General features: G+C 51.3%; 1 protein-coding gene across 1 annotated transcript in view; it reads left to right on the top strand.

Annotated features, from left to right (window-relative positions):
* Positions 1-22,865, top strand: part of LOC116958194 (uncharacterized) — a 342,903-nt gene that overhangs the window by 16,691 nt on the left and 303,347 nt on the right. The window contains exon 4 of the mRNA XM_076056175.1: positions 9,156-9,335. Coding sequence (XP_075912290.1) covers positions 9,156-9,335 — 180 coding nt within the window. The remainder of the gene's footprint in view (positions 1-9,155; positions 9,336-22,865) is intronic.

The raw sequence follows: 22,865 nt of genomic DNA, 5'->3' as shown, positions 1-22,865 counted from the left end.
TGGTTGTGGGGATGGTGGTAGTGCGTGTGTAGTTGCTGTTCTGGAGACCCGTAGAGATCGATGTTGGTTGTGGTGTTGGTGGTGGGGATGGTGGTAGTGCGTGTGTGTTGTTGCTCTATCAACCGGTAGAGATCAATGATCGATGTTGGTTGTGGTGTTGGTGGTGGGGATGGTGGTAGTGCGGTGTGTAGTTGCTGTTCTGGAGACCGGTAGAGATCACCGATCGATGTTGGTTGTGGTGTTGGTGGTGGGGATGGTGGTAGTGCGGTGTGTAGTTGCTGTTCTGGAGACCGGTAGAGATCACCGATCGATGTTGGTTGTGGTGTTGGTGGTGGGGATGGTGGTAGTGCGTGTGTAGTTGCTGTTCTGGAGACCGGTAGAGATCAACGATCGATGTTGGTTGTGGTGTTGGTTGTGGGGATAGCGGTAGTGCGTGTGGTGTTGTTGCTCTGGCGACCGGTAGAGATCAATGATCGATGTTGGTTGTGGTGTTGGTTGTGGGGATGGTGGTAGTGCGTGTGTTGTTGTTGCTGTTCTGGAGACCGGTAGAGATCAACGATCGATGTTGGTTGTGGTGTTGGTGGTGGGGATGGTGGTAGTGCGTGTGTTGTTGTTGCTCTGGCGACCGGTAGAGATCAACGATCGATGTTGGTTGTGGTGTTGGTGGTGGGGATGGTGGTAGTGCGTGTGTAGTTGCTGTTCTGGAGACCGGTAGAGATCAACGATCGATGTTGGTTGTGGTGTTGGTTGTGGGGATAGCGGTAGTGCGTGTGGTGTTGTTGCTCTGGCGACCGGTAGAGATCAATGATCGATGTTGGTTGTGGTGTTGGTTGTGGGGATGGTGGTAGTGCGTGTGTTGTTGTTGCTGTTCTGGAGACCGGTAGAGATCAACGATCGATGTTGGTTGTGGTGTTGGTGGTGGGGATGGTGGTAGTGCGTGTGTTGTTGTTGCTCTGGCGACCGGTAGAGATCACCGATCGATGTTGGTTGTGGTGTTGGTGGTGGGGATGGTGGTAGTGCGTGTGTAGTTGCTGTTCTGGAGACCGGTAGAGATCAACGATCGATGTTGGTTGTGGTGTTGGTTGTGGGGATAGCGGTAGTGCGTGTGGTGTTGTTGCTCTGGCGACCGGTAGAGATCAATGATCGATGTTGGTTGTGGTGTTGGTTGTGGGGATGGTGGTAGTGCGTGTGTTGTTGTTGCTGTTCTGGAGACCGGTAGAGATCAACGATCGATGTTGGTTGTGGTGTTGGTGGTGGGGATGGTGGTAGTGCGTGTGTTGTTGTTGCTCTGGCGACCGGTAGAGATCAACGATCGATGTTGGTTGTGGTGTTGGTGGTGGGGATGGTGGTAGTGCGTGTGTAGTTGCTGTTCTGGAGACCGGTAGAGATCAACGATCGATGTTGGTTGTGGTGTTGGTTGTGGGGATAGCGGTAGTGCGTGTGGTGTTGTTGCTCTGGCGACCGGTAGAGATCAATGATCGATGTTGGTTGTGGTGTTGGTTGTGGGGATGGTGGTAGTGCGTGTGTTGTTGTTGCTGTTCTGGAGACCGGTAGAGATCAACGATCGATGTTGGTTGTGGTGTTGGTGGTGGGGATGGTGGTAGTGCGTGTGTTGTTGTTGCTCTGGCGACCGGTAGAGATCAACGATCGATGTTGGTTGTGGTGTTGGTGGTGGGGATGGTGGTAGTGCGTGTGTTGTTGTTGCTGTTCTGGAGACCGATAGAGATCAACGATCGATGTTGGTTGTGGTGTTGGTGGTGGGGATGGTGGTAGTGCGTGTGTAGTTGCTGTTCTGGAGACCGGTAGAGATGGATGATCGTCGGTCGCCGCGTTGACGCCATTCGTTGCGAATTCTCACTTAACAGAGTGGGGGCCGCTTGACGCTTGCCCGGTTCCACTCCTCGTCTTGAACAGCACAGCAGCTACACAAAAGCAATCTTCACCAAAGTAATAGATTACTACTCGCGTCAATAACCATCAGTAAGAAAATCACAAAGAAGAACACTATATCCAGTAAAACCATTTGATCATTCGTAATTGAGGATTTTTTGGCACGGCCACGCTTTCGGCCTATACCCATCGATTTGAACTTTACCACCTTATTTGTGCACTCTGTGCAAGCCAACCGTCTCAGAAATTTCGTCTACACCTACGGTGAGGGAAAAAAGTATTTGATCCCCTGCTTATTTTGTATGTTTGTCCACTGACGAAGAAATGATCAGTCTATAATTTTAATGGTAGGTTTATTTGAACAGTGAGAGACAGAATAACAACAACAAAATCCAGAAAAACGCATGTCAAAAATGTTATAAATTGATTTGCATTTTAATGAGGGAAATAAGTATTTGACCCCTCTGCAAAACATGACTTAGTGCTTGGTGGCAAAACCCTTGTTGGCATTCACAGAGGTCAGACGTTTCTTGTAGTTAGCCACCAGGTTTGCACACATCTCAGGAGGGATTTTGTCCCACTCCTCTTTGCAGATCTTCTCCAAGTCATTAAGGTTTCGAGGCTGATGTTTGGCAACTCGAACCTTCAGCTCCCTCCACAGATTTTCTATGGGATTAAGGTCTGGAGACTGGCTAGGCCACTCCAGGACCTTAATGTGCTTCTTCTTGAGCCACTCCTTTGTTGCCTTGGCCGTGTGTTTTGGGTGATTGTCATGCTGGAATACCCATCCACGACCCATTTTCAATGCCCTGGCTGAGGGAAGGAGGTTCTCCCCCAATATTTGACGGTACATGGCCCCGTCCATCGTCCCTTTGATGCGGTGAAGTTGTCCTGTCCCCTTAGCAGAAAAACACCCCCAAAGCATAATGTTTCCACCTCCATGTTTGACGGTGGGGATGGTGTTCTTGGGGTCATAGGCAGCATTCCTTCTCCAAACACGGCGAGTTGAGTTGATGCCAAAGAGCTCCATTTTGGTCTCATCTGACCACAACACTTTCACCCAGTTGTCCTTTGAATCATTCAGAGGTTCATTGGCAAACTTCAGACGGGCATGTATATGTGCTTTCTTGAGCAGGGGGACCTTGCAGGCGCTGCAGGATTTCAGTCCTTCATGGCGTAGTGTGTTACCAATTGTTTTCTTGGTGACTATGGTCCCAGCTGCCTTGAGATCATTGACAAGATCCTCCCGTGTAGTTCTGGGCTAATTCCTCACCGTTCTCATGATCATTGCAACTCCACGAGGTGAGATCTTGCATGGATCTCCAGGCCGAGGGAGATTGATAGTTCTTTTGTGTTTCTTCCATTAGCGAATAATCACACCAATTGTCACCTTCTCACCAAGCTGCTTGGCAATGGTCTTGTAGCCTATTCCAGCCTTGTGTAGGTTTACAATCTTGTCCCTGACATTCTTTGAGAGCTCTTTGGTCTTGGCCATGGTGGAGAGTTTGGAATCTGATTGATTGCTTCTGTGGACAGGTGTCTTTTATACAGGTTAACAAGCTGAGATTAGGAGCACTCCCTTTAAGAGTGTGCTCCTAATCTCAGCTCGTTATCTGTATAAAAGACACCTGGGAGCCAGAAATCTTTCTGATTGAGAGGGGGTCAAATACTTATTTCCCTCATTAAAATGCAAATCAATTTATAACATTTTTGACATGCGTTTTTCTGGATTTTGTTGTTGTTATTCTGTCTCTCACTGTTCAAATAAACCTACCATTAAAATTACAGACTGATAATTTCTTCGTCAGTGGGCAAACGTACAAAATCAGCAGGGTATCAAATACTTGTTTCCCTCACTGTACATCAATCCCTCGGTGTGTGCGAGACAAATCCAACATTTCGGATATAATTTATGCAGGGTGTTTGTCAATGCATACACGGTGTGTGAAGAGTTTTGGAAAACAAATTAGGATTTTTTTTTTATTGGGGCAGGAGGCGCTGGGTAGGCACCGTTGTAGATAATTCTGGAATAGTGGATAATTTGGCCAGGCCAGAGCCCCATGTTTGTGTCGAATTAACCAAGGTTTGGTGTATATTTAAAAAGAATGGTGAGAATATAATGTAGACAGACGTATTCGCAGTAGGTACTATTTATGCTTGCGTGGGAGAAAGGGATGCAAGTGTGAAGGGAATGAAGTGACTTGATTGAGCAGTGGGGGGCATATCGTGATAAATAGTAGCAGCAGCAGTAGTGGTGGTTGTGTGTGTGGGGGGAGCGGTAGTGTAGCGGTGAGCGCGTTGCACTACGAACCCGGTCACCCGAGTTAGATTCCCGCTCACGGCCGACACCGGTGACGATTATCTGAACCGGTCCCGGGCCTCCGCGAGGTCGACTCAGCCTCAAATTGAGTACCAGGTGTGGTGTGTAAACATCGCCACTAGGGAGACAAAGGCGGCACGGGGGTGGTGTTGGCCACACACCCCCTCGTTTGTCGTGCCGGCCTTCATAGACGCTCGCTAAAAGCACTTGCCCCTACAGTCTGTTAAGGCTATATGGGGGATCTTTTTGGCTTCTTTGGAGTGTGTATTTGGTAGGTGCAGAGAGTCAGTGGACAGTGATGTGTGTGTGTGTGGTAAGGTACAGAGAGTCAGTGGACAGTGATGTGTGTGTGGTAAGGTACAGAGAGTCAGTGGACAGTCTGGTGTGTGTGTGTGTGCTAAGGGGCAGAGAGTCAGTGGACAGTCTGTGTGTGTGGTAAGGTACAGAGAGTCAGTGGACAGTCTGTGTGTGTGGTAAGGTACAGAGAGTCAGTGGACAGTCTAATGTGTGTGTGGTAAGGTACAGAGAGTCAGTGGGCAGTCTGATGTGTGTGTGGTAAGGTACAGAGTCAGTGGACAGTCTGATGTGTGTGTGGTAAGGTACAGAGAGTCAGTGGACAGTCTGATGTGTGTGTGGTAAGGTGCAGAGAGTCAGTGGACAGTCTGATGTGTGTGTGGTAAGGTACAGAGAGTCTGGACATTCTGATGTGTGTGTGGTAAGGTACAGAGAGTCTGGACATTCTGATGTGTGTGTGGTAAGGGGCGCAGAGCGAGTGCTCAGTCTGATAAGATTCAGCCAGGGTTCAGCTGTACAACATTCGTATTGCTTGGATGGAGGTTAAAGCTGTCCGATTATCATCTGGTCCCATCTGTTTGGGATCGAACGTTGCCCCCCCTCACACGCCTGGGTTATCCCTTCGAGTGCTCCGGTTCTCCTCCCGCGAATGTGTGAACACGCTCGCCAATTTGGCCGAAAACACCTCGATGTTGCGTTCGGCTCCATGCTTTGTGCACCACATGGCCACCACTGCGAGAAGGAGAGAGAGAAGGAGAGAGAGAGAGAAGGAGAGAGAGAGAAGGAGAGAGAGAGAGAAGGAGAGAGAGAGAGAAGGAGAGAGAGAGAGAAGGAGAGAGAGAGAGAAGGAGAGAGAGAGAGAAGGAGAGAGAGAGAGAGAAGGAGAGAGAGAGAGAAGGAGAGAGAGAGAGAAGGAGAGAGAGAGAGAGAAGGAGAGAGAAGGAGAGAGATGGATTTTCGCCAAAGCACCACGACATCGTTGCGCGCCCGACCGTCAGTGCCGTCGTCGGTTGCGGCCCATCGGCACCCCTCGCTTATTCTCTCCTTCCCCCAGCTCCAGATGTTTTTTTCTCCGCTTTTGAGAAAGTCATGACACCTCCCCCACCCCACCCCACCTCAACTTTGCAAACCGCGCGATGAACGCGAACAAAAAAGCAAAAGCTTGCCCACGGCAGTGGGGGGGGGGGGGGCTCGAAGGGCACGGGCGCAGAGTGCTCGCTCTCCGCTCTAAACTAAAACTGTTTAAGCTATGTTTATTCTACCAGGCAAGGCCCCACTGAGCCGTACAGCTCTTGTTCAGAAGCCCTGTCCGGGCCATCACAAATTGACAGGTCAACGGAAGTGGCTTATCGCGTGGAAATTGATTGCAGCGACAAGTTCGAAACCAGTGTGGTTCTTAACTGTTTCTCCAGCCTTGCACCGCTTTGGTTCTCGGAAAAGGAATCTCGCACCCCCAGGGGGGTGCGTGCGTGCGCTCCAGGTTAAGAACCACTGCTCTAAACGTGCGATGTCGATTCTAAATACGGAGAGAAAAATCCACGCGACCACGGTGTTCGAGAGGGAGACGCAAACTCCAGATAGACGGCAGCAGCAGGCGTCGTCGGGGTCGGGAGATCGAACCCACAACCTCCTGTGTGTACCAGGCGAGGTAGTCAACATCTCCTAGCCACCGTGGCGCCCTTTGAGGGCGCTCGAGAGACCAACACTACCCAGCGGGTATTTCTTCCCACGAAGTCTTGGTGGAAAGTGCCCCGTGCTTTAGCCCCACCGCATGTGACCTTGCGACCGTGGACCAACCGTGGTGAACTCATTTGCACGGCTGGTTGGATAGAGGGGGTGGCGGCGGCGGGGTGGGGGTGGGGGGTCCTGAGGGGGGGGGGGGCTGTGGGGCGGGGTTTTAGCGAGGTCGTGGGTTCGATCCCGACCCTGACGCGTGGTTTACCGAAGGCTTGAACTGATTGAGAGATCGTAGAAATTGTACCACTGCCAACGATACTCAACTTACCTGGTGGTCACCGCGTGACACGGATAATCAGGAAGTAAAAACAAGCCCTCTGATTGGTTACTTAAACAGGCCTGGAAGGGGATTTTGTGGTTTGCAGGGAATTGAAGGGATTGGAGGAGAAATACAAAATGGAAAGAGCGGGGTAATGGAGGGTGATTGGGATTCGTTAGGAAAAGTTGGAATTTGAATGGCTGGAGGGAATGCGGAAGTTCAAGGAACCTTCGGGAGAAGGGCTTGAGGCATATATAAGCATATACGTGTCAACCGATAGGGTTTGCCCATATTCTTGTGCAGGGAAATTTAGTTTTTGGGTCCATACGGCGTACGGCCGTTTCAATACGGGAAATTTGTTTTTGTCTCTTTGTTTGCGTTTCTCCCTTGTGATGGGACTTTATAGGCTGAACGTTGAAATTCTTAAGGCACGGGGTGACCAATAAGGTCTGACTTGGTCTGTAATAATGTAGGGCACTGATAAGGGGGTTGACAGGTGTGCAGTGGTGACTGTAGTAGTGGTGATCGTCTGTTCGTGTCTTGTGATGGGACCTTGTAGGATGAACCTTGAGATTTACAAGTGGCGCGGGGGTGACCAATAAGGTCTGCATTGGTCCTGCAATAAGTTAGGCACTGATAAGTGGGCGGAAGCGAGATAGTTCTGTACGCTTGGGGTGAAGGGAATCCTTGAAGACCCCGCCGCGTGTGGCTCTTGCTGAAAGAAGTACAGACTCTTACTGTTGACGACCGCTGCGTCGGCTGTCACTACAGATCTACAGATAAGAGTTGGGGGTGGCCACACGGGGGGTCACGTGGCTTCAGCTGGTTAGAGAGAGAGAAGAGAGATGGAGATCTGTTGATGAGAAAGGGCGGGGAGTGGTTCAGAGTCGGGCGGGCCACGTGATGTGTGTACGTGCGTTGAACTTCTATCGCTCCGTGCTTAACCCAGAACCGTGATAATCGGGGGTCACGTGCTTCACAGGGGGGGGGGGGCGAGTCTTTAGCCAACTTTAAACGGCGAGTCTTTGCCTTTTGCCAGCCACGTGTTAACCGCGAAATTTCACCGGTGGCGGCCGTTATTTTTTCTCCATTTTCCCACCGTCACGTTTGGTGAGAAAACGGACCGCGGGGTTCTTCTGACGCAGCACGGCAAGAACCCTTCTGAGAGGGGGGCGGCCTTTGAGACTCCGCGAGGTTTAAGGACATTATACATTGCACTGGACATCCGTGGTGGGGGTGGGGGGTGGGGGCGGGAAGAGCTTTATAGCTCGTCAGATTCCTGCAGGATATAAATATTCGAATTCTAAACAAATATTCTAATGCGTAGGCTTTTGCGACCAATATTATTCATAATAAAGGTTTTTGGGTTAGATCGCGTTTATTTATAAATGTGTCGTAACCCTCCACCACCCGACACGGCCACTCAGCAAAAAAAAAGTGTCACATTGACAAAGGACAAATAACCAATGACTGATTACTAATCGATTATATAATTACAATACCCCCCCCCTCTGCCTCTAATCACTGCACCTGATATGAGTTAAGTGATGACGTCACCCTGCTGCTCTATATAAAACCGGGAGCAAGCGAGGGCTTTACCATTCTGGCGAATTGCCCGATGATGCTGGATGTATTTACCAGCGAAACGTCGTACTCAAACTGTAAATGTTGTGGATTCACTCTTCAACACACCGGTGGGCTAAAGCAGTGAATTATTTGTCCTTTGTCAACGTGACACTTTTTTTTTGCTGATTGGCCGTGTCGGGTGGTGGAGGGTTACGACACATAAATAAACGCGATCTAACCCAAAAACCTTTATTATGAAAAATATTCTAATAACAATAACAAACATGCCCTGTGCCTCCTTTTGTTCGGCGTTCTTGGTTAGTCCACTGCTGGTTGTGAGGGCCTTGTAATGCCATGCGAGTCTAGGTTAGGTGCCCCCCCCCCCCCCGTGTAATAAAAATGTTTTCTTAACCTCTCATCTCTCCCCTCCCACACCCCCTCCCCTATGCCACCCTGTGTTTGTACTGTCCCCAACCTCCCGTGTCTCAATACCTCCCCATGCCAACATCTCATCTCCCCCATGCCACGCCATTCCTACTCGCACCACCACCACCTCCACCGCCCACCTCTGTGCCACGCGACCCCCGCGTATGTGTCGCCCATCCACCTTTGTGGTCACCGCCCGCCCTTCCCCGCGCACCCCTTCCCGTGATGCCACCGCCCACTGTTTTATGCCCACGCCCGCTTGCCCTGTGCTCCCATCGCGACCTCCTCCTGCCTGTGCCAACCGCCCTGCGCCACCGCCACCACCACTTCTCCATGCTGCCACCTCCACATTTCCCTGTGCGTCTCCCTCTTCGTACAACCGCGCCCCATGTCTGTACCCACTCCCCTCGCACCTGTGCCACCACCACCACCACTTCTCCATGCTCCCACCTCCACATTTCCCTGTGCGTCTCCCTCTTCGTACAACCGCCCCATGTCTGTACCCACTCCCCTCGCACCTGTGCCACCGCCACCTCCACCTCCCCATGTTGCCACCTCCACATTTCCCCCCTCGTATCAACAACCCCATCTTCGTGTGCCTCCCACCTCGCCGCGCCATCACCACCACCCCCCTCCCCCTCCACTGACCCCCCCCCACCACAGATGGGCTGGAGAGCCCCCAGGCCGACCCCATGCCCAGCATGCCCAAGGGCCCCGGGCCCGGACCGGGCGCCCCCTGCGTGGCACAGATGGGCAAGGAGAGCCCCATGTCGGCGGGCGTCCACGGCATGCAGCCGCCGCCTCCGCCGCTCAGCGTCGGCATGGACAAGGCCAAGGACCCCGGTAGGTCGTCGTCGTGATGGGTGGTGCCGCTGTTAGCCACCCACGCGACCACCGCCTTCTTCAGTCTGCGTCTGCAGTTCTAAACAAATTCGTTTTTTTATTTTGGTAAGAGTATGGTGTAGTGTATAATGTCATGTATTGTGAAGTGTATTACAGTGTGTGTATTGTCTTTGTAGTGTGTCGTGTCGTATGTATGTGCGTTGACCTTCTTTTGCACCATACGTAGCCAACCGTGCTCATCGGTGGTGAGGGGGACGACAAACGGAACACAACAGGCAGTTATAAAGAATGCGTTTTCAATTTAGTAAAGTGGTGTAGTGTATAGTGTAGTGGATTGTGCAGTTCAGTGTGTAGTGTTTAGTAGTGTATAGTGTCATGTCTAGTAGTGTATAGTGTAGGATGTGTGTATGTTGAGCTTGGTAAATACTCTCCGCGGTATTAACCAGGGCAGCTGTGGGGCTTGAACCATGAACATCTGCAACACCGCGGGGCCACGTTACCACTATCACCTGTCCCACGTTACCACCACCACCTGTCCCACGTTACCACTACCACGTGTCCTACGTTACCACTACCACGTGTCCTACGTTACCACTACCACCTGTCCCACGTTACCACCACCACCTGTCCCACGTTACCATCACCACCTGTCCCACGTTACCACTACCACCTGTCCAACGTTACCACCACCACCTGTCCCACGTTACCACCACCACCTGTCCCACGTTACCACCACGACCTGTCCCACGTTACCACCATCACCTGTCCCACGTTACCACCACCACCTGTCCCACGTCACCACCACCACCTGTCCCACGTTACCATCACCACCTGTCCCACATCACCACCACCACCTGTCCCACGTTACCACCACCACCTGTCCCACGTCACCACCACCACCTGTCCCACGTTACCACCACCACCACGTGTCCCACGTTACCACCACCACCTGTCCCACGTCACCACCACCACCTGTCCCACGTCACCACCACCAGTCCCACGTTATCACCGCCACATGTCCCACGTTACGACCACCACCTGTCCCACGTTACCACCTCCACCTGTCCCACGTTACCACCACCACCTGTCCCACGTTACCATCACCACCTGTCCCACGTTACCACCACCACCACCTGTCCCACGTCACCACCACCACCTGTCCCACGTTACCACCACCACCTGTCCCACGTCACCACCACCACCTGTCCCACGTTACTACCACCACCTGTCCCACGTCACCACCACCACCTGTCCCACGTTACCACCACCACCACCTGTCCCACGTCACCACCACCACCTGTCCCACGTCACCACCACCACCTGTCCCACGTCACCACCACCACCTGTCCCACGTTACCACCACCACCACGTGTCCCACGTTACCACCACCACCCGTCCCACGTCACCACCACCACCTGTCCGTCTGTGTGGTCCGTCCGCCTGTGCGTCAGTTCGTCAAGTCTCACAGCGATCGCCTGAGATGCTCGCTTGGGCCGACAACCCTCATTGGCTGTGCCGGCTCATCTCGGGCCTTTGATCTCAAATTTGCTGCATCTGGCGCCGACTGGGCAGCGTAAAGCCGTCCGTGGAGTGGCAGTGCTGGGCTCGGCCACGTGGATGGGAGCCAGTAAAAGCGAATGGGGGGGATTCTCGTGTCCCATCCACGCGGAGTTTGGGTCGTCGTACCCATGGCAGGTCTTTTTTTTTTATCTGGTTGGCCAAACGTCCAATTGTAGCACGGTGATGATGAGTCTTGTGACCTGCTTTGGCCAGTGGAACGCCCCCCTCTCCCTTCGGATATTCGGAAACTGCCAATGGGAGCTGCGATGCACTTTTAAATCATCATTTACATTGACAAACTCAGTTCTTTAAGAACGAACATGCATAAGTACGTAGTCGTAATGATACCGCGGGAGCCAAGCCACAGCTGGGAATGCGACTCTCACTCAACCCGGTCACCATTATACTTCACAGACAGCAACTGAAAGTGTGTTTTTGTTTCATTTTGGCAAAATTCCAGCTCTGGGCTTATTAGTTCTGGGTGTGCTAGTTAATGTTGGTCGTCTTTACCTCGCCACGGTGGCTTGGAGATGTTAACTACCTCGCCTGGTATGCAGGACGTTGTGGGCTTGATCTCGACCCTGACGATGCCTGCTGCTGTATATTTGGAGTTTGTGTGTCTCTCTCATCGTCATCACGGTGGCTAGGAGATGTTAACTACCTCGCGTGGTCTACAGGAGGTCGTGGGTTCGATTCAGACCCTGACGATGCCTGCTGCTGTATATTTGGAGTTTGTGTCTCTCTCATCGTCATCACGGTGGCTAGGAGATGTTAACTACCTCACGTGGTCTACAGGAGGTCGTGGGTTCCATTCAGACCCTGACGATGCCTGCTGCTGTATATTTGGAGTTTGTGTCTCTCTCATCGTCATCACGGTGGCTAGGAGATTTTGACTGCCTCGCCTGGTATGCAGGAAATCTTGGATTCAATCCTGACCCCTGATAACTATATATTTGGAGTCTGTGAGCCTCTCCCCGTGGTCGCGTGGATTTCCACTCGACATTTCAAATCCGCATCGCTATGCGTTTAGAGTATTTGGCTGCTTGTATAAATTTCCGCAAGCCACTCCGTTGTTGAGCTGTTGCTTGTGGCCAGTTCGCTTCTGAATAAGAGCTATATAGCAGCTACAAAGCAGTTAAATAGTAGTTTGTCCCAAGATGTTAACTACCCCGCCTCGCATACGGAGGGTTGTGGGTTCTATCCCGGCCCTTACGAAGCCTCCCGCTGGGTATTTGTAGTCTGCGTGTCTCTCCCCGTGGTTCGCGTGGAATTCTCTCCGGGGGGACCTCCGGTCTTTCCCCTCCACGTGTAGAATCGACATCGCCACGCGTTTTGGGGTACTTGGTTGCTGCTACAAATTTCCGCGCGATAATGCCGCTGTGTTGTTGAGCTCCCGTTTGTGGCTGGCGTCGCTGCTGAAAAAGAGCTGTATGGCGTGTCTGTGTGTCTCTCCGTGTCTGTGTTTTGTCTCTCTCTCGCTCTCTCTCTCTCTCAAATTGAGCAATCTTTGGAAGAACGTAATCAACCAGGTAGGGTGTTGACCGTGACGTTAGCCGACGCCTTCCTCTGTGTTGTATTGCATTGTATTTCTAAGTCCGCTGGGTTTATTTTCTCTTTCATTTGAACCTGATGATGATGATTGCTTGTGTTGCAATCGAAAATGTCGTCTGCGATTATTTAATTGCTTATTTTCTCTCTTTCTACGTGACTTTACCGAGATAACCAAAGCGTAATTTCCGTGGTCACTGAAGCCCCAAATCAAGTTTGAGCTGTATAGCAGTTCAGCGGGCCCTGACCTTGACTGTAAATGTAGTTTAAGCGTCGTTTGTCCTGAGCGGCAAGATTTTCTCGTGGACCTCGCACCGCGAGCAACGCGCGCTTCCGTTTGCGGCCGATAGCAAGTGGAAAAATTCCCCCCGGTCTTAGAAATTTGGTCAATTTACAATTTGCTTTCTTGAACGACTTCTAACCGACAGATGGCGCCAATGCCTCCCAATGTTTACTACACACCACACCAAGTGCTTATTTGAGGCCGAGGCGAACTGATTATACAAAAACGAAGATCCCCCGTGTATAGCCTTAACAGACTGTTGGGGCAAGCGCTGTTCGCGAGCACCCTATGAAGGCCGGAACGGTACACGAGGGGGTGGGTGGCCAGCACCACGGCCGGCCGCCTTTGTCTCTCCAGTGGCGATGTTTGCACACCGCGCCAGCTACTCATTTGAGGCTGAGTCGACCTAGGTGAGGCCCAGGACCGGTTAAAATAATCGTCACTGGTGTTGGCCGTGAGCGGGAATCGAACTCGGGTTACCGGGTTCGTAGCACAGCGTAGCGCTCACCGCTACACTACCCCCACACACACACACGTACACAACCACCGCTACTGCTGCTGCTGCTATTTATCACGATATACCCCCCACGGCTCAATCAAGTCACTTCATTCCCTTCACACTTGTATCCCTTTCCCCCACACAAGTAATAAATAGTTTTTTTAAATATACGGTAAACCATACTCTTTGGTTCTATTGGGTAAAGTCACGTAGGTGAAAATAAAATAACAAAAAATCACGACATTTCGGCCACAACTCAAGCGGCCTTCATCAGGTGAAGGGACGAGACTTGTCTGGAGGACACCTACGTGACTTTACCCAATAGAACCAAAGAGTATGGATCCTAGCAGTCACGAAAGCTTTAAATCTAGAATACGGTAAACCCTTGTTAATTTGACGGTTTCATAGTGCAGCGCGCTAACCGCTACACTACTGCTGATACGCACAGATGATGGAGATGATATACTCCGTGCCAATGTATTTATGACCTATCGCTCACCCACTCACTATCCCTCTGCATCTCTCACCGTACCACAATCTCTCTTACCATCTGTATCTTCCCCTGCACCTCCGATTAGTGAGGTGCGCTATGTATGGTAGTGCGAATAAAAAGTATACATACATACGACACTATACACTACTAGACACTACACTGTACACCACCACTACTACATTTCTTTAGAACAACATTTTGTGTTTAGTTAGCCATAGTTAATAATACGACCCGATCATCAATGACTGCATAATTGAAGTATTTATTTTTTTCCATTTTGGCTAAATCCCAGCTCTGGGGTTATTAGTTCTGGGTATTGTATTCTAGTTAATGTGATCGTCTTTAGCTCACCACAGCGACCAGGAGATGTTAACTACCTCGTCTGGTGTACAGGAGGTCGTGGGTTCGATCCCGACCCTGACGCCTGCTGTGTATTTGAAGTTTGTGTCTCTCTCATCATCATCACGGTGGCTATGAGATGTTAACTCCCTCGCCTGCTATACAGGAGGTCGTGGGTTCGATCCCGATGCCTGCTGCTGTATATTTGGAGTTTGCGTGTCTCTCTCTCTGCCCGTGGTCGCGTTGGATTTTTCCCCTCCACATTTATTATATAATCAACATCACTCGTTTAGAGTTATATGACTGCTGCTATACATTTCCACGTGATGATGATCATGATAAGCCACTTCGTTGAGCGTCTATCGTTTGTGATAGCCAGAAATAGTTGAGTTCAGTCTATGTGTCTCTGTGGGGTCTCTGTCTTTCTGGATCGGTATGTATCTCTATGGGTCTCTCTGTATCTCTCCGTTCAGAGTATTTGGCTGCTGCTATACATTCCCATGTGAGGATGATGATGATAAGCCCACTACTACATTTGTGTTAGCGTTTGTCACTTGTGAGCTACACAGCAGCTCCGTGATGGGTCCCTTACCTGGTCAAGTAACAGAAATAGTTTTGCTTAGTAGGCAGCGGTGCGAGGTTGACTGTTACTGGGGTGTGGGAGCCCCGATCGGTCGACAAGACGCCTGTCCGGGCGAGCCAAGCTCGCTCGTCTTTGAAGAAGCTGACAACAAACGCGCTAAAAATACTCGTCGGTAGCGGCTCGTGTAAATTATAAATAGAGCGCATTGACAGAGACGCACACACTGGCGCTGGGACACACGGATCGCGAGTGGCGCGGCTGGGAGCCACTCGCTCCTCAAGTTTGTGGTTTTCAAGGTCATGCCTCCCAGTCGCACTCTCATTCACTCGCTCGCTAACTCGCCCGCTCACTCAGCCACTCGCCCATTCACTCACCCACTCATTCACTCACTTACCTGCTCGCTCACCCGCTCACTCGCCCACCCACCCACCCATTCACTTTTCCACTCACCCATTCACTAATCCACTCACCCAGTCACTCATCCACTCACCCAGTCACTCACTGGCGCACTGACTCACCCACTCACTGACCCACTCACTGACCCACTCACTGACCCACTCACTGTGACCCACTCACTGTGACCCACTCACTGTGACCCACTCACTGTGACCCACTTACTGTGACCCACTCACTGACCCACTCACTGACCCACCCACTCACCCACCAATGCTAAAACTCCGGTCGTCATCCTCGCAGCAGCGGGTGGGCGGCTTTTGGCCCGCCGTCAAAACAAAGGCGGCTGTCAATGCATTCTGCGCGTTCACATGCGCTGCTGTGGCTGTCTGGAATGCTCTTCCTTCTGATATTAGGAATCCACTGGAGCTATGATGCACTTTTAAATCATCATCCAGATTGACAGACTAATTTCTTTGGAACTGCTTTGAGTGTGTTCGTTGCGGTCGGCTACGTGCGGTGCAAAATGTGTTAAACGTACGTGCGGTACGTGAATTCGCCCGTTAAACTGAACCACGTGGACTTGAGGGAGAACCGCTCGTTATTTAGCGGTTACTCGGCGGAAATGGGTAATGCAATTACGGTCAATACACGCACAGATTCACAGCGGATGTAACGCATGTACGCAGAGATTAAAAGGGGATCGTGAGTGGGTTGGTGAGCGTGGGTGAGCGTGGGTGAGCGTGGGTGAGCGTGGGTGAGCGCGTTGGCGAGCGGGTCGATGAGTAATGGTGCCACAGAAGAATTCAAGTTTGTGATTTTAAAATCCACTCCTCCTGGAAGAATTCAAGTTTGTGATTTTAAAATCCACTCCTGGATTTATTCGTTTCCCTGCCAAACTGAATCTCATTGCGAGTGTAATCCGCATGGTCGTCGGTACACAGACAGAGAGAGAGAGTCACCGTGTAGAGGCGTTGGCACAGAGAAGGAGGTGGTGGTGGGGATGAGTAGAATGAGATTCTCAGCTGTCGAATTTTACACCCAGAGGGGGGAGGGAAGGATGGAGGGGGGGGGGATGAAGACTGGGTGGGAGGGAGGGATCCCAGCCAGCTTCAGCTTGGGGCCCACCCGGTCACGCGCGCTTTAAGTGGCCGATTCCACTGCTGGATGAAGGGGGGTGGGGGGTTGGTTTGTGTCCGACCGTACTTCACCACTACGGTCAGCGCGGGTTGGCCACGGCGAGTGGCGCACAGGACGGGCTCGCCCAGGGATCTTTGCGTATTCAAATGCTATTGAAATGTAAAAGTGGGCAATTCACTTTAGCTGAGCCTTGTTTTTCAAGTGCTTATTAAGGCATCGTTTAACGTGTCATGACGTCCGGGGACGCCTGGGCCGTCTCGTGCTAGGAAGCCGCTGGGAGCTGTGCTGCACTTGTAAATCATCTAGATTGACGAACTAATTTATTTAGGACTGCTCGTTGTTGTTGTGGTTGTGGTTAGTGTGTTGTCCTCCCCCCTCCCCCCCCCCGCGCGCGCGCCTCCGATTGGCACGGTTGGCTACGTACGGTGCGAAAGAAGTTAAATATACATACTACACTATGCGTCACACTACACACACTATACACTACACACACTATACACTACACACACTATACACTACACTACTATACACTACACTATATACTACACACACTATGCACTACACACACTATGCACTACACACACTATGCACTACACTACTATACACTACACTACTGTACACTACTGTACACTACACTACTATACACTACACTAGTATACATTACACTACTATACACTACACTACTATACACTACACTACTATACACCACTACTATACGCTACACTACTATACGCTACACTACTATACACTACACTATACACTACACTATACACTACACTACTATACACTACACTATACACTACACTACTATACACTACACTATACACGACACTACTATACGCTACACTATACACTACACTATACACAATACACGACACTATACACTACACTATACACTACACTATACACTGCACTACTATACACTACACTATACACTACACTATACACGACGCTATACACAACACTACACTATACACTACACTATACACTACACTGCACTATACACTACACTATACACTACACTATACACTACACTATACACTACACTATACACGACACCACTATACTTAATTGAAAACTCATTTCTTTAGAACAGTTTTTTGTTTAGTTAGTTGTCCTACCCCCCACAGCTCGGATGAGCACTTGTTGGCTACGCACGGTGCGATAGAAGTTCAACATATGTGCTGCACTAATACACACGGCACACTGAGCTACACAACCGTAGTGGTACTGAGTTGAGCTTCATAGAGTCGCCTTCCTTTACGCCACCCAGGAACATTAACATCCCGTAGAAAGGTCCCCCCCGTGTATCCCACACAGACTGTTGGGGCAATCTCCGTTAGCGAGTAGCAGTGCCTATGGAGGCCGGCACAGCACACGAGGGAGCGGGTGGCCGGCACCACGCCCGGCCGTCTTTGTCTCTCCCGGTGGCATCGTTTTTTTCTTTTAGAACGCACCAGGTACGCATTTTAGGGGTTCAGATAATCGTCACGGCGCGCTGTAAACCGCTACACTTATTCCCCCCCCACACACACACACAAGGGTACTCTCACTTTAAGCACAGCCACACAGACTTGCATTCACTCTCACTTGGCATCACCACTACTACCGCACGCACGCACACACACACGGACCATTTACACACACACACACAGACGTACAAAGATACCATTCACGAACGTAGACGATATGCACACACGCACACAACCACTCGTCACCTGCTGTGCACAAACTTCACACATTCACGCACGCACACTTAACGAGCTCCGTCACCCACCCTGCCCCACACACACACACACACGTTGTTGCTGATCGCTTCAAGGAGCAATAAACCATCGTCACGGTCGTCATCTTTGCAGCAGCGGCTGTTGGCGAACCGTTGAACAAAGACGGTGGCCAACGCATCATCGCCGCTATGCTCCTATGGCCATCTGGAACACTTCCGATATTAGGATGCCACAGACTAATTTCTTTTAGAACAGTTTTTTTTGTGTGTTTAGTTTGGCCGTGCCACGCACCCCCACGATTAACACGGTTGGCTGTGTTAAGATGTGAAAGAAGTTCAGCATGCATACTAAACTTTACACTGCTATACGCTGCACCATAATAGGCGATACTATACACTACACATACTATACACCACTACTGTACTAAATTGTAAACTCATTTCTTTAGAGCCGCTTCTTGGGTGTTTAGTTTGTTATCTTTCGCCCGCACCTCAGATTCGCGCAGTTGGCTATGTACGGTGCGAAATAAGTTTGCCATACATACACACGCGCTTTCGCAAATAACACATGGTTTCAGTCTCCACCACCCGCCCCTCTCAGACACACACACACACGTACTCACACTCACCCCTCCCAGACACACACACACGTACTCACACCCACCCCTCCCAGACACACACACACCCTTCCCAGACACACACACACGTACTCACACTCCCCCTCCCAGACACACACACACGTACTCACACTCACCACCCACCCCTCTCAGACACACACACACGTACACACACTCACCCCTCCCAGACACACACACACGTACACACACCCACCCTTCTCCCAGACACACACGTACTCACACCCAACACCCACCCCTCTCAGACACACACACACGTACTCACACCCACCCCTCCCAGACACACACACACACGTACTCACACCCACCCCTCCCAGACACACACACACACGTACTCACACTCACCCCTCCCAGACACACACACACGTACTCACCACCCACCCCTCTCAGACACACACACACGTACTCACACCCAACACCCACCCCTCTGAGACACACACACACACACGTACTCACACCCAACACCCACCCCTCCCAGACACACACACACGTACTCACACTCACCACCCATCCCTCTCACACACACACACGTACTCACACTCACCACCCACCCCTCTCAGACACACACACACGTACTCACACCCACCCTTCTCCCAGACACACACACACGTACTCACACCCAACACCCACCCCTCCCAGACACACACACACGTACTCACACCCACCCCTCCCAGACACACACACACGTACTCACACTCACCACCCACCCCTCTCAGACACACACACACACGTACTCACACCCACCCTTCTCCCAGACACACACGTACTCACACCCACCCTTCTCCCAGACACACACGTACTCACACCCAACACCCACCCCTCCCAGACACACACACACACGTACTCACACTCAACACCCACCCCTCCCAGACACACACACGTGCTCACACCCACCCCCCTCCCAGACACACACACACGTACTCACACCCACCCTTCTCCCAGACACACACGTACAGTGAGGGGAAAAAAAGTATTTGATCCCCTGCTGATTTTGTACGTTTGCACACTGACAAAGAAATGATCAGTCTATAATTTTAATGGTAGGTTTATTTGAACAGTGAGAGACAGAATAACAGCAAAAAAATCCAGAAAAAACGCATGTCAAAAATGTTATGAATTGATTTGCATTTTAATGAGGGAAATAAGTATTTGACCCCTCTGCAAAATTTGACTTAGTACTTGGTGGCAAAACCCTTGTTGGCAATCACAGAGGTCAGACGTTTCTTGTAGTTGGCCACCAGGTTTGCACACATCTCAGGAGGGATTTTGTCCCACTCCTCTTTGTAGATCTTCTCCAAGTCATTAAGGTTTCGAGGCTGACGTTTGGCAACTCGAACCTTCAGCTCCCTCCACAGATTTTCTATGGGATTAAGGTCTGGAGACTGGCTAGGCCACTCCAGGGCCTTAATGTGCTTCTTCTTGAGCCACTCCTTTGTTGCCTTGGCCGTGTGTTTTGGGTCATTGTCATGCTGGAATACCCATCCACGACCCATTTTCAATGCCCTGGCTGTGGGAAGGAGGTTCTCACCCAATATTTGACGGTACATGGCCCCATCCATCGTCCCTTTGATACGGTGAAGTTGTCCTGTCCCCTTAGCAGAAAAACACCCCCAAAGCATAATGTTTCCACTTCCATGTTTGACGGTGGGGATGGTGTTCTTGGGGTCATAGGCAGCATTCCTCCAAACACGGCGAGTTGAGTTGATTCCAAAGAGCTCCATTTTGGTCTCATCTGACCACAACACTTTCACCCAGTTGTCCTCTGAATCATTCAGATGTTCATTCACAAACTTCAGACGGGCATATATATGTGCTTTCTTGAGCAGGGGGACCTTGCGGGCGCTGCAGGATTTCAGTCCTTCACGGCGTAGTGTTACCAATTGTTTTCTTGGTGACTATAGTCCCAGCTGCCTTGAGATCATTGACAAGATCCTCCCGTGTAGTTCTGGGCTGATTCCTCACCGTTCTCATGATCATTGCAACTCCACGAGGTGAGATTTTGCATGGAGCCCCAGGCCGAGGGAGATTGACAGTTATTTTGTGTTTCTTCCATTTGCGAATAATCGCACCAACTGTTGTCACCTCACCAAGCTGCTTGGCAATGGTCTTGTAGCCCATTCCAGCCTTGTGTATGTCTACAATCTTGTCCCTGACATCCTTGGAGAGCTCTTTGGTTTTGGCCATGGTGGAGAGTTTGGAATCTGATTGATTGCTTCTGTGGACAGGTGTCTTTTATACAGGTAACAAGCTGAGATTAAGAGCACTCCCTTTAAGAGTGTGCTCCTAATCTCAGCTCTTTACCTGTACAAAAGACACCTGGGAGCCAGAAATCTTTCTGAGAGGGGGTCAAATACTTATTTCCCTCGTTAAAATGCAAATCAATTTATAACATTTTTGACATGCGTTTTTCTGGATTTTGTTGTTGTTATTCTGTCTCTCACTGTTCAAATAAACCTACCATTAAAATTATAGACTGATCATTTCTTTGTCAGTGGGCAAACGTACAATATCAGCAGGGGATCAAATACTTTTTTCCCTCGCTGTACTCACACTCACCACCCACCCCTCTCAGACACACACACGTACTCACACCCACCACCCACCCCTCCCAGACGCACACGTACTCACACCCACCACCCACCCCAGACACACACGTACTCACACCCACCCACCCCAGACACACACGTACTCACAACCACCACCCGCCCCTCCCAGACAAACACGCGTACTCACACCCACCCCTCCCAGACACACACACGTACTCACACCCACCCACCCCAGACACACACACACACACGTACTCACACCCACCACCCACCCACCCCAGACACACACACACGTACTCACACCCACCACCCACCCACCCCAGACACACACACGTACTCACACCCACCCACTCCAGCCACACACACGCGTACTCACACCCACCCACCCACCCCAGATACACATGCGTACTCACACCCACCCACCCCAGACACACACACGTACTCACACCCACCCACTCCCAGTCACACACACGCGTACTCACACCCACCCACCCCAGACACACACACACGCGTACTCACACCCACCCACCCCAGACACACACACACGTACTCACACTCACCCACCCCAGACACACACGTACTCGCACCCACCCACCCACCCCAGACACACACACGTACTCACACCCACCCACCCCAGACACACACACACGCGTACTCACACCCACCACCCACCCACTCCCCCGTGTGTCTGCTGGCTGGGCCTTTGTGCGCTGGCAGCCCTTAGCCGCCTCCCACAGCAACCCGAGCAACCCAATCCCGCGGTAGCGCCCAGACGCTTGCTGCAGGACTTTGTCAATGCTCAAAGCACCCCGCGCGTGCGTGCGTGCGTGCGCGTCTCAGTGCCTGTCGGTGCGTGTCAATGCAACGCGCACGGAGGCTTTCGCGACGAATAATATCGGTCGCGAAGGTTTTTGGGTTAGGCCGCGTAACATGTAAATGTTGCCGTTAAGCCATCACCAGCACCACCACCACCACCACCCGACACAGCCAGTTTTAGTAAGGTTCGTCACGTGAATAAGTGCGTGTTGGTGCTTGTGTGTGGGGGGGGGGAGTGGTAACGGTTGGCACGCTGCGCTATGAACCCCGGCGACCGGAGTTCAATACCCGCTCGCCGCCGCCACCACCACCAGCGGCGATTATGTGAACCGGTCCTGGGCCTCCTCCCCTAGGTCAACTCAAATGAGTAAGCAGATACGGTGTGTAGTGAACATCGCCGCTAGGGGAGACGAAGGCGGCCGGGCGTGGTGCTGGCCGCCCACCCCCTCGTGTGCCGTGCCAGCCTTGATAGTGTGTTAATGCTATACGGGAGATCTTTGTCTTTGGTACAGGCTCGCAAAATGAGCTTGGCTCAACTCGAATGTTGTTTTGGGCATCAGTGGAAAGGCCCCGTACCCGTGGCAGGGAGCGGCGGGTATTGTCATTGTACAAAGGCGTGGGCGCCTACTCCTCTCGGTTGAACTTGAGGAATTTTATTTTGCCCATCTCCGGTTTGGGCGAGAATAAAACGATAAATTATTTCACCAGTTAAGGGCCCCACCTGAGCTGTGTGTAGCTCTCTAAACAGAAGCCTTGACCTGGCCATCACGTGATAGCAGCTCAACGAAGTGGCTTATCATCATCGTCATCACCGTCACGTGGAAAATTATAGCAGGAGCCAAATACTCTAAACGCATAGACCCATGCAGAGACACACATGCAGAGACACGCACGCAGAGACACGCACGCAGAGACACGCACACAGAGACACAGAGAGACACACAGGGACGCACGCACACAGAGACACAG

The sequence above is a fragment of the Petromyzon marinus genome, chromosome 74 (assembly GCF_048934315.1).
Source record: "Petromyzon marinus isolate PM22_M1 ecotype Great Lakes invasive population chromosome 74, UKy_Petmar_22M1.pri1.0, whole genome shotgun sequence".
NCBI classification, from domain to species: Eukaryota; Metazoa; Chordata; class Hyperoartia; order Petromyzontiformes; family Petromyzontidae; genus Petromyzon; species Petromyzon marinus.
Note: the sequence above shows the minus strand (reverse complement) of the source record. Positions and strands in the feature narration are given on the sequence as shown.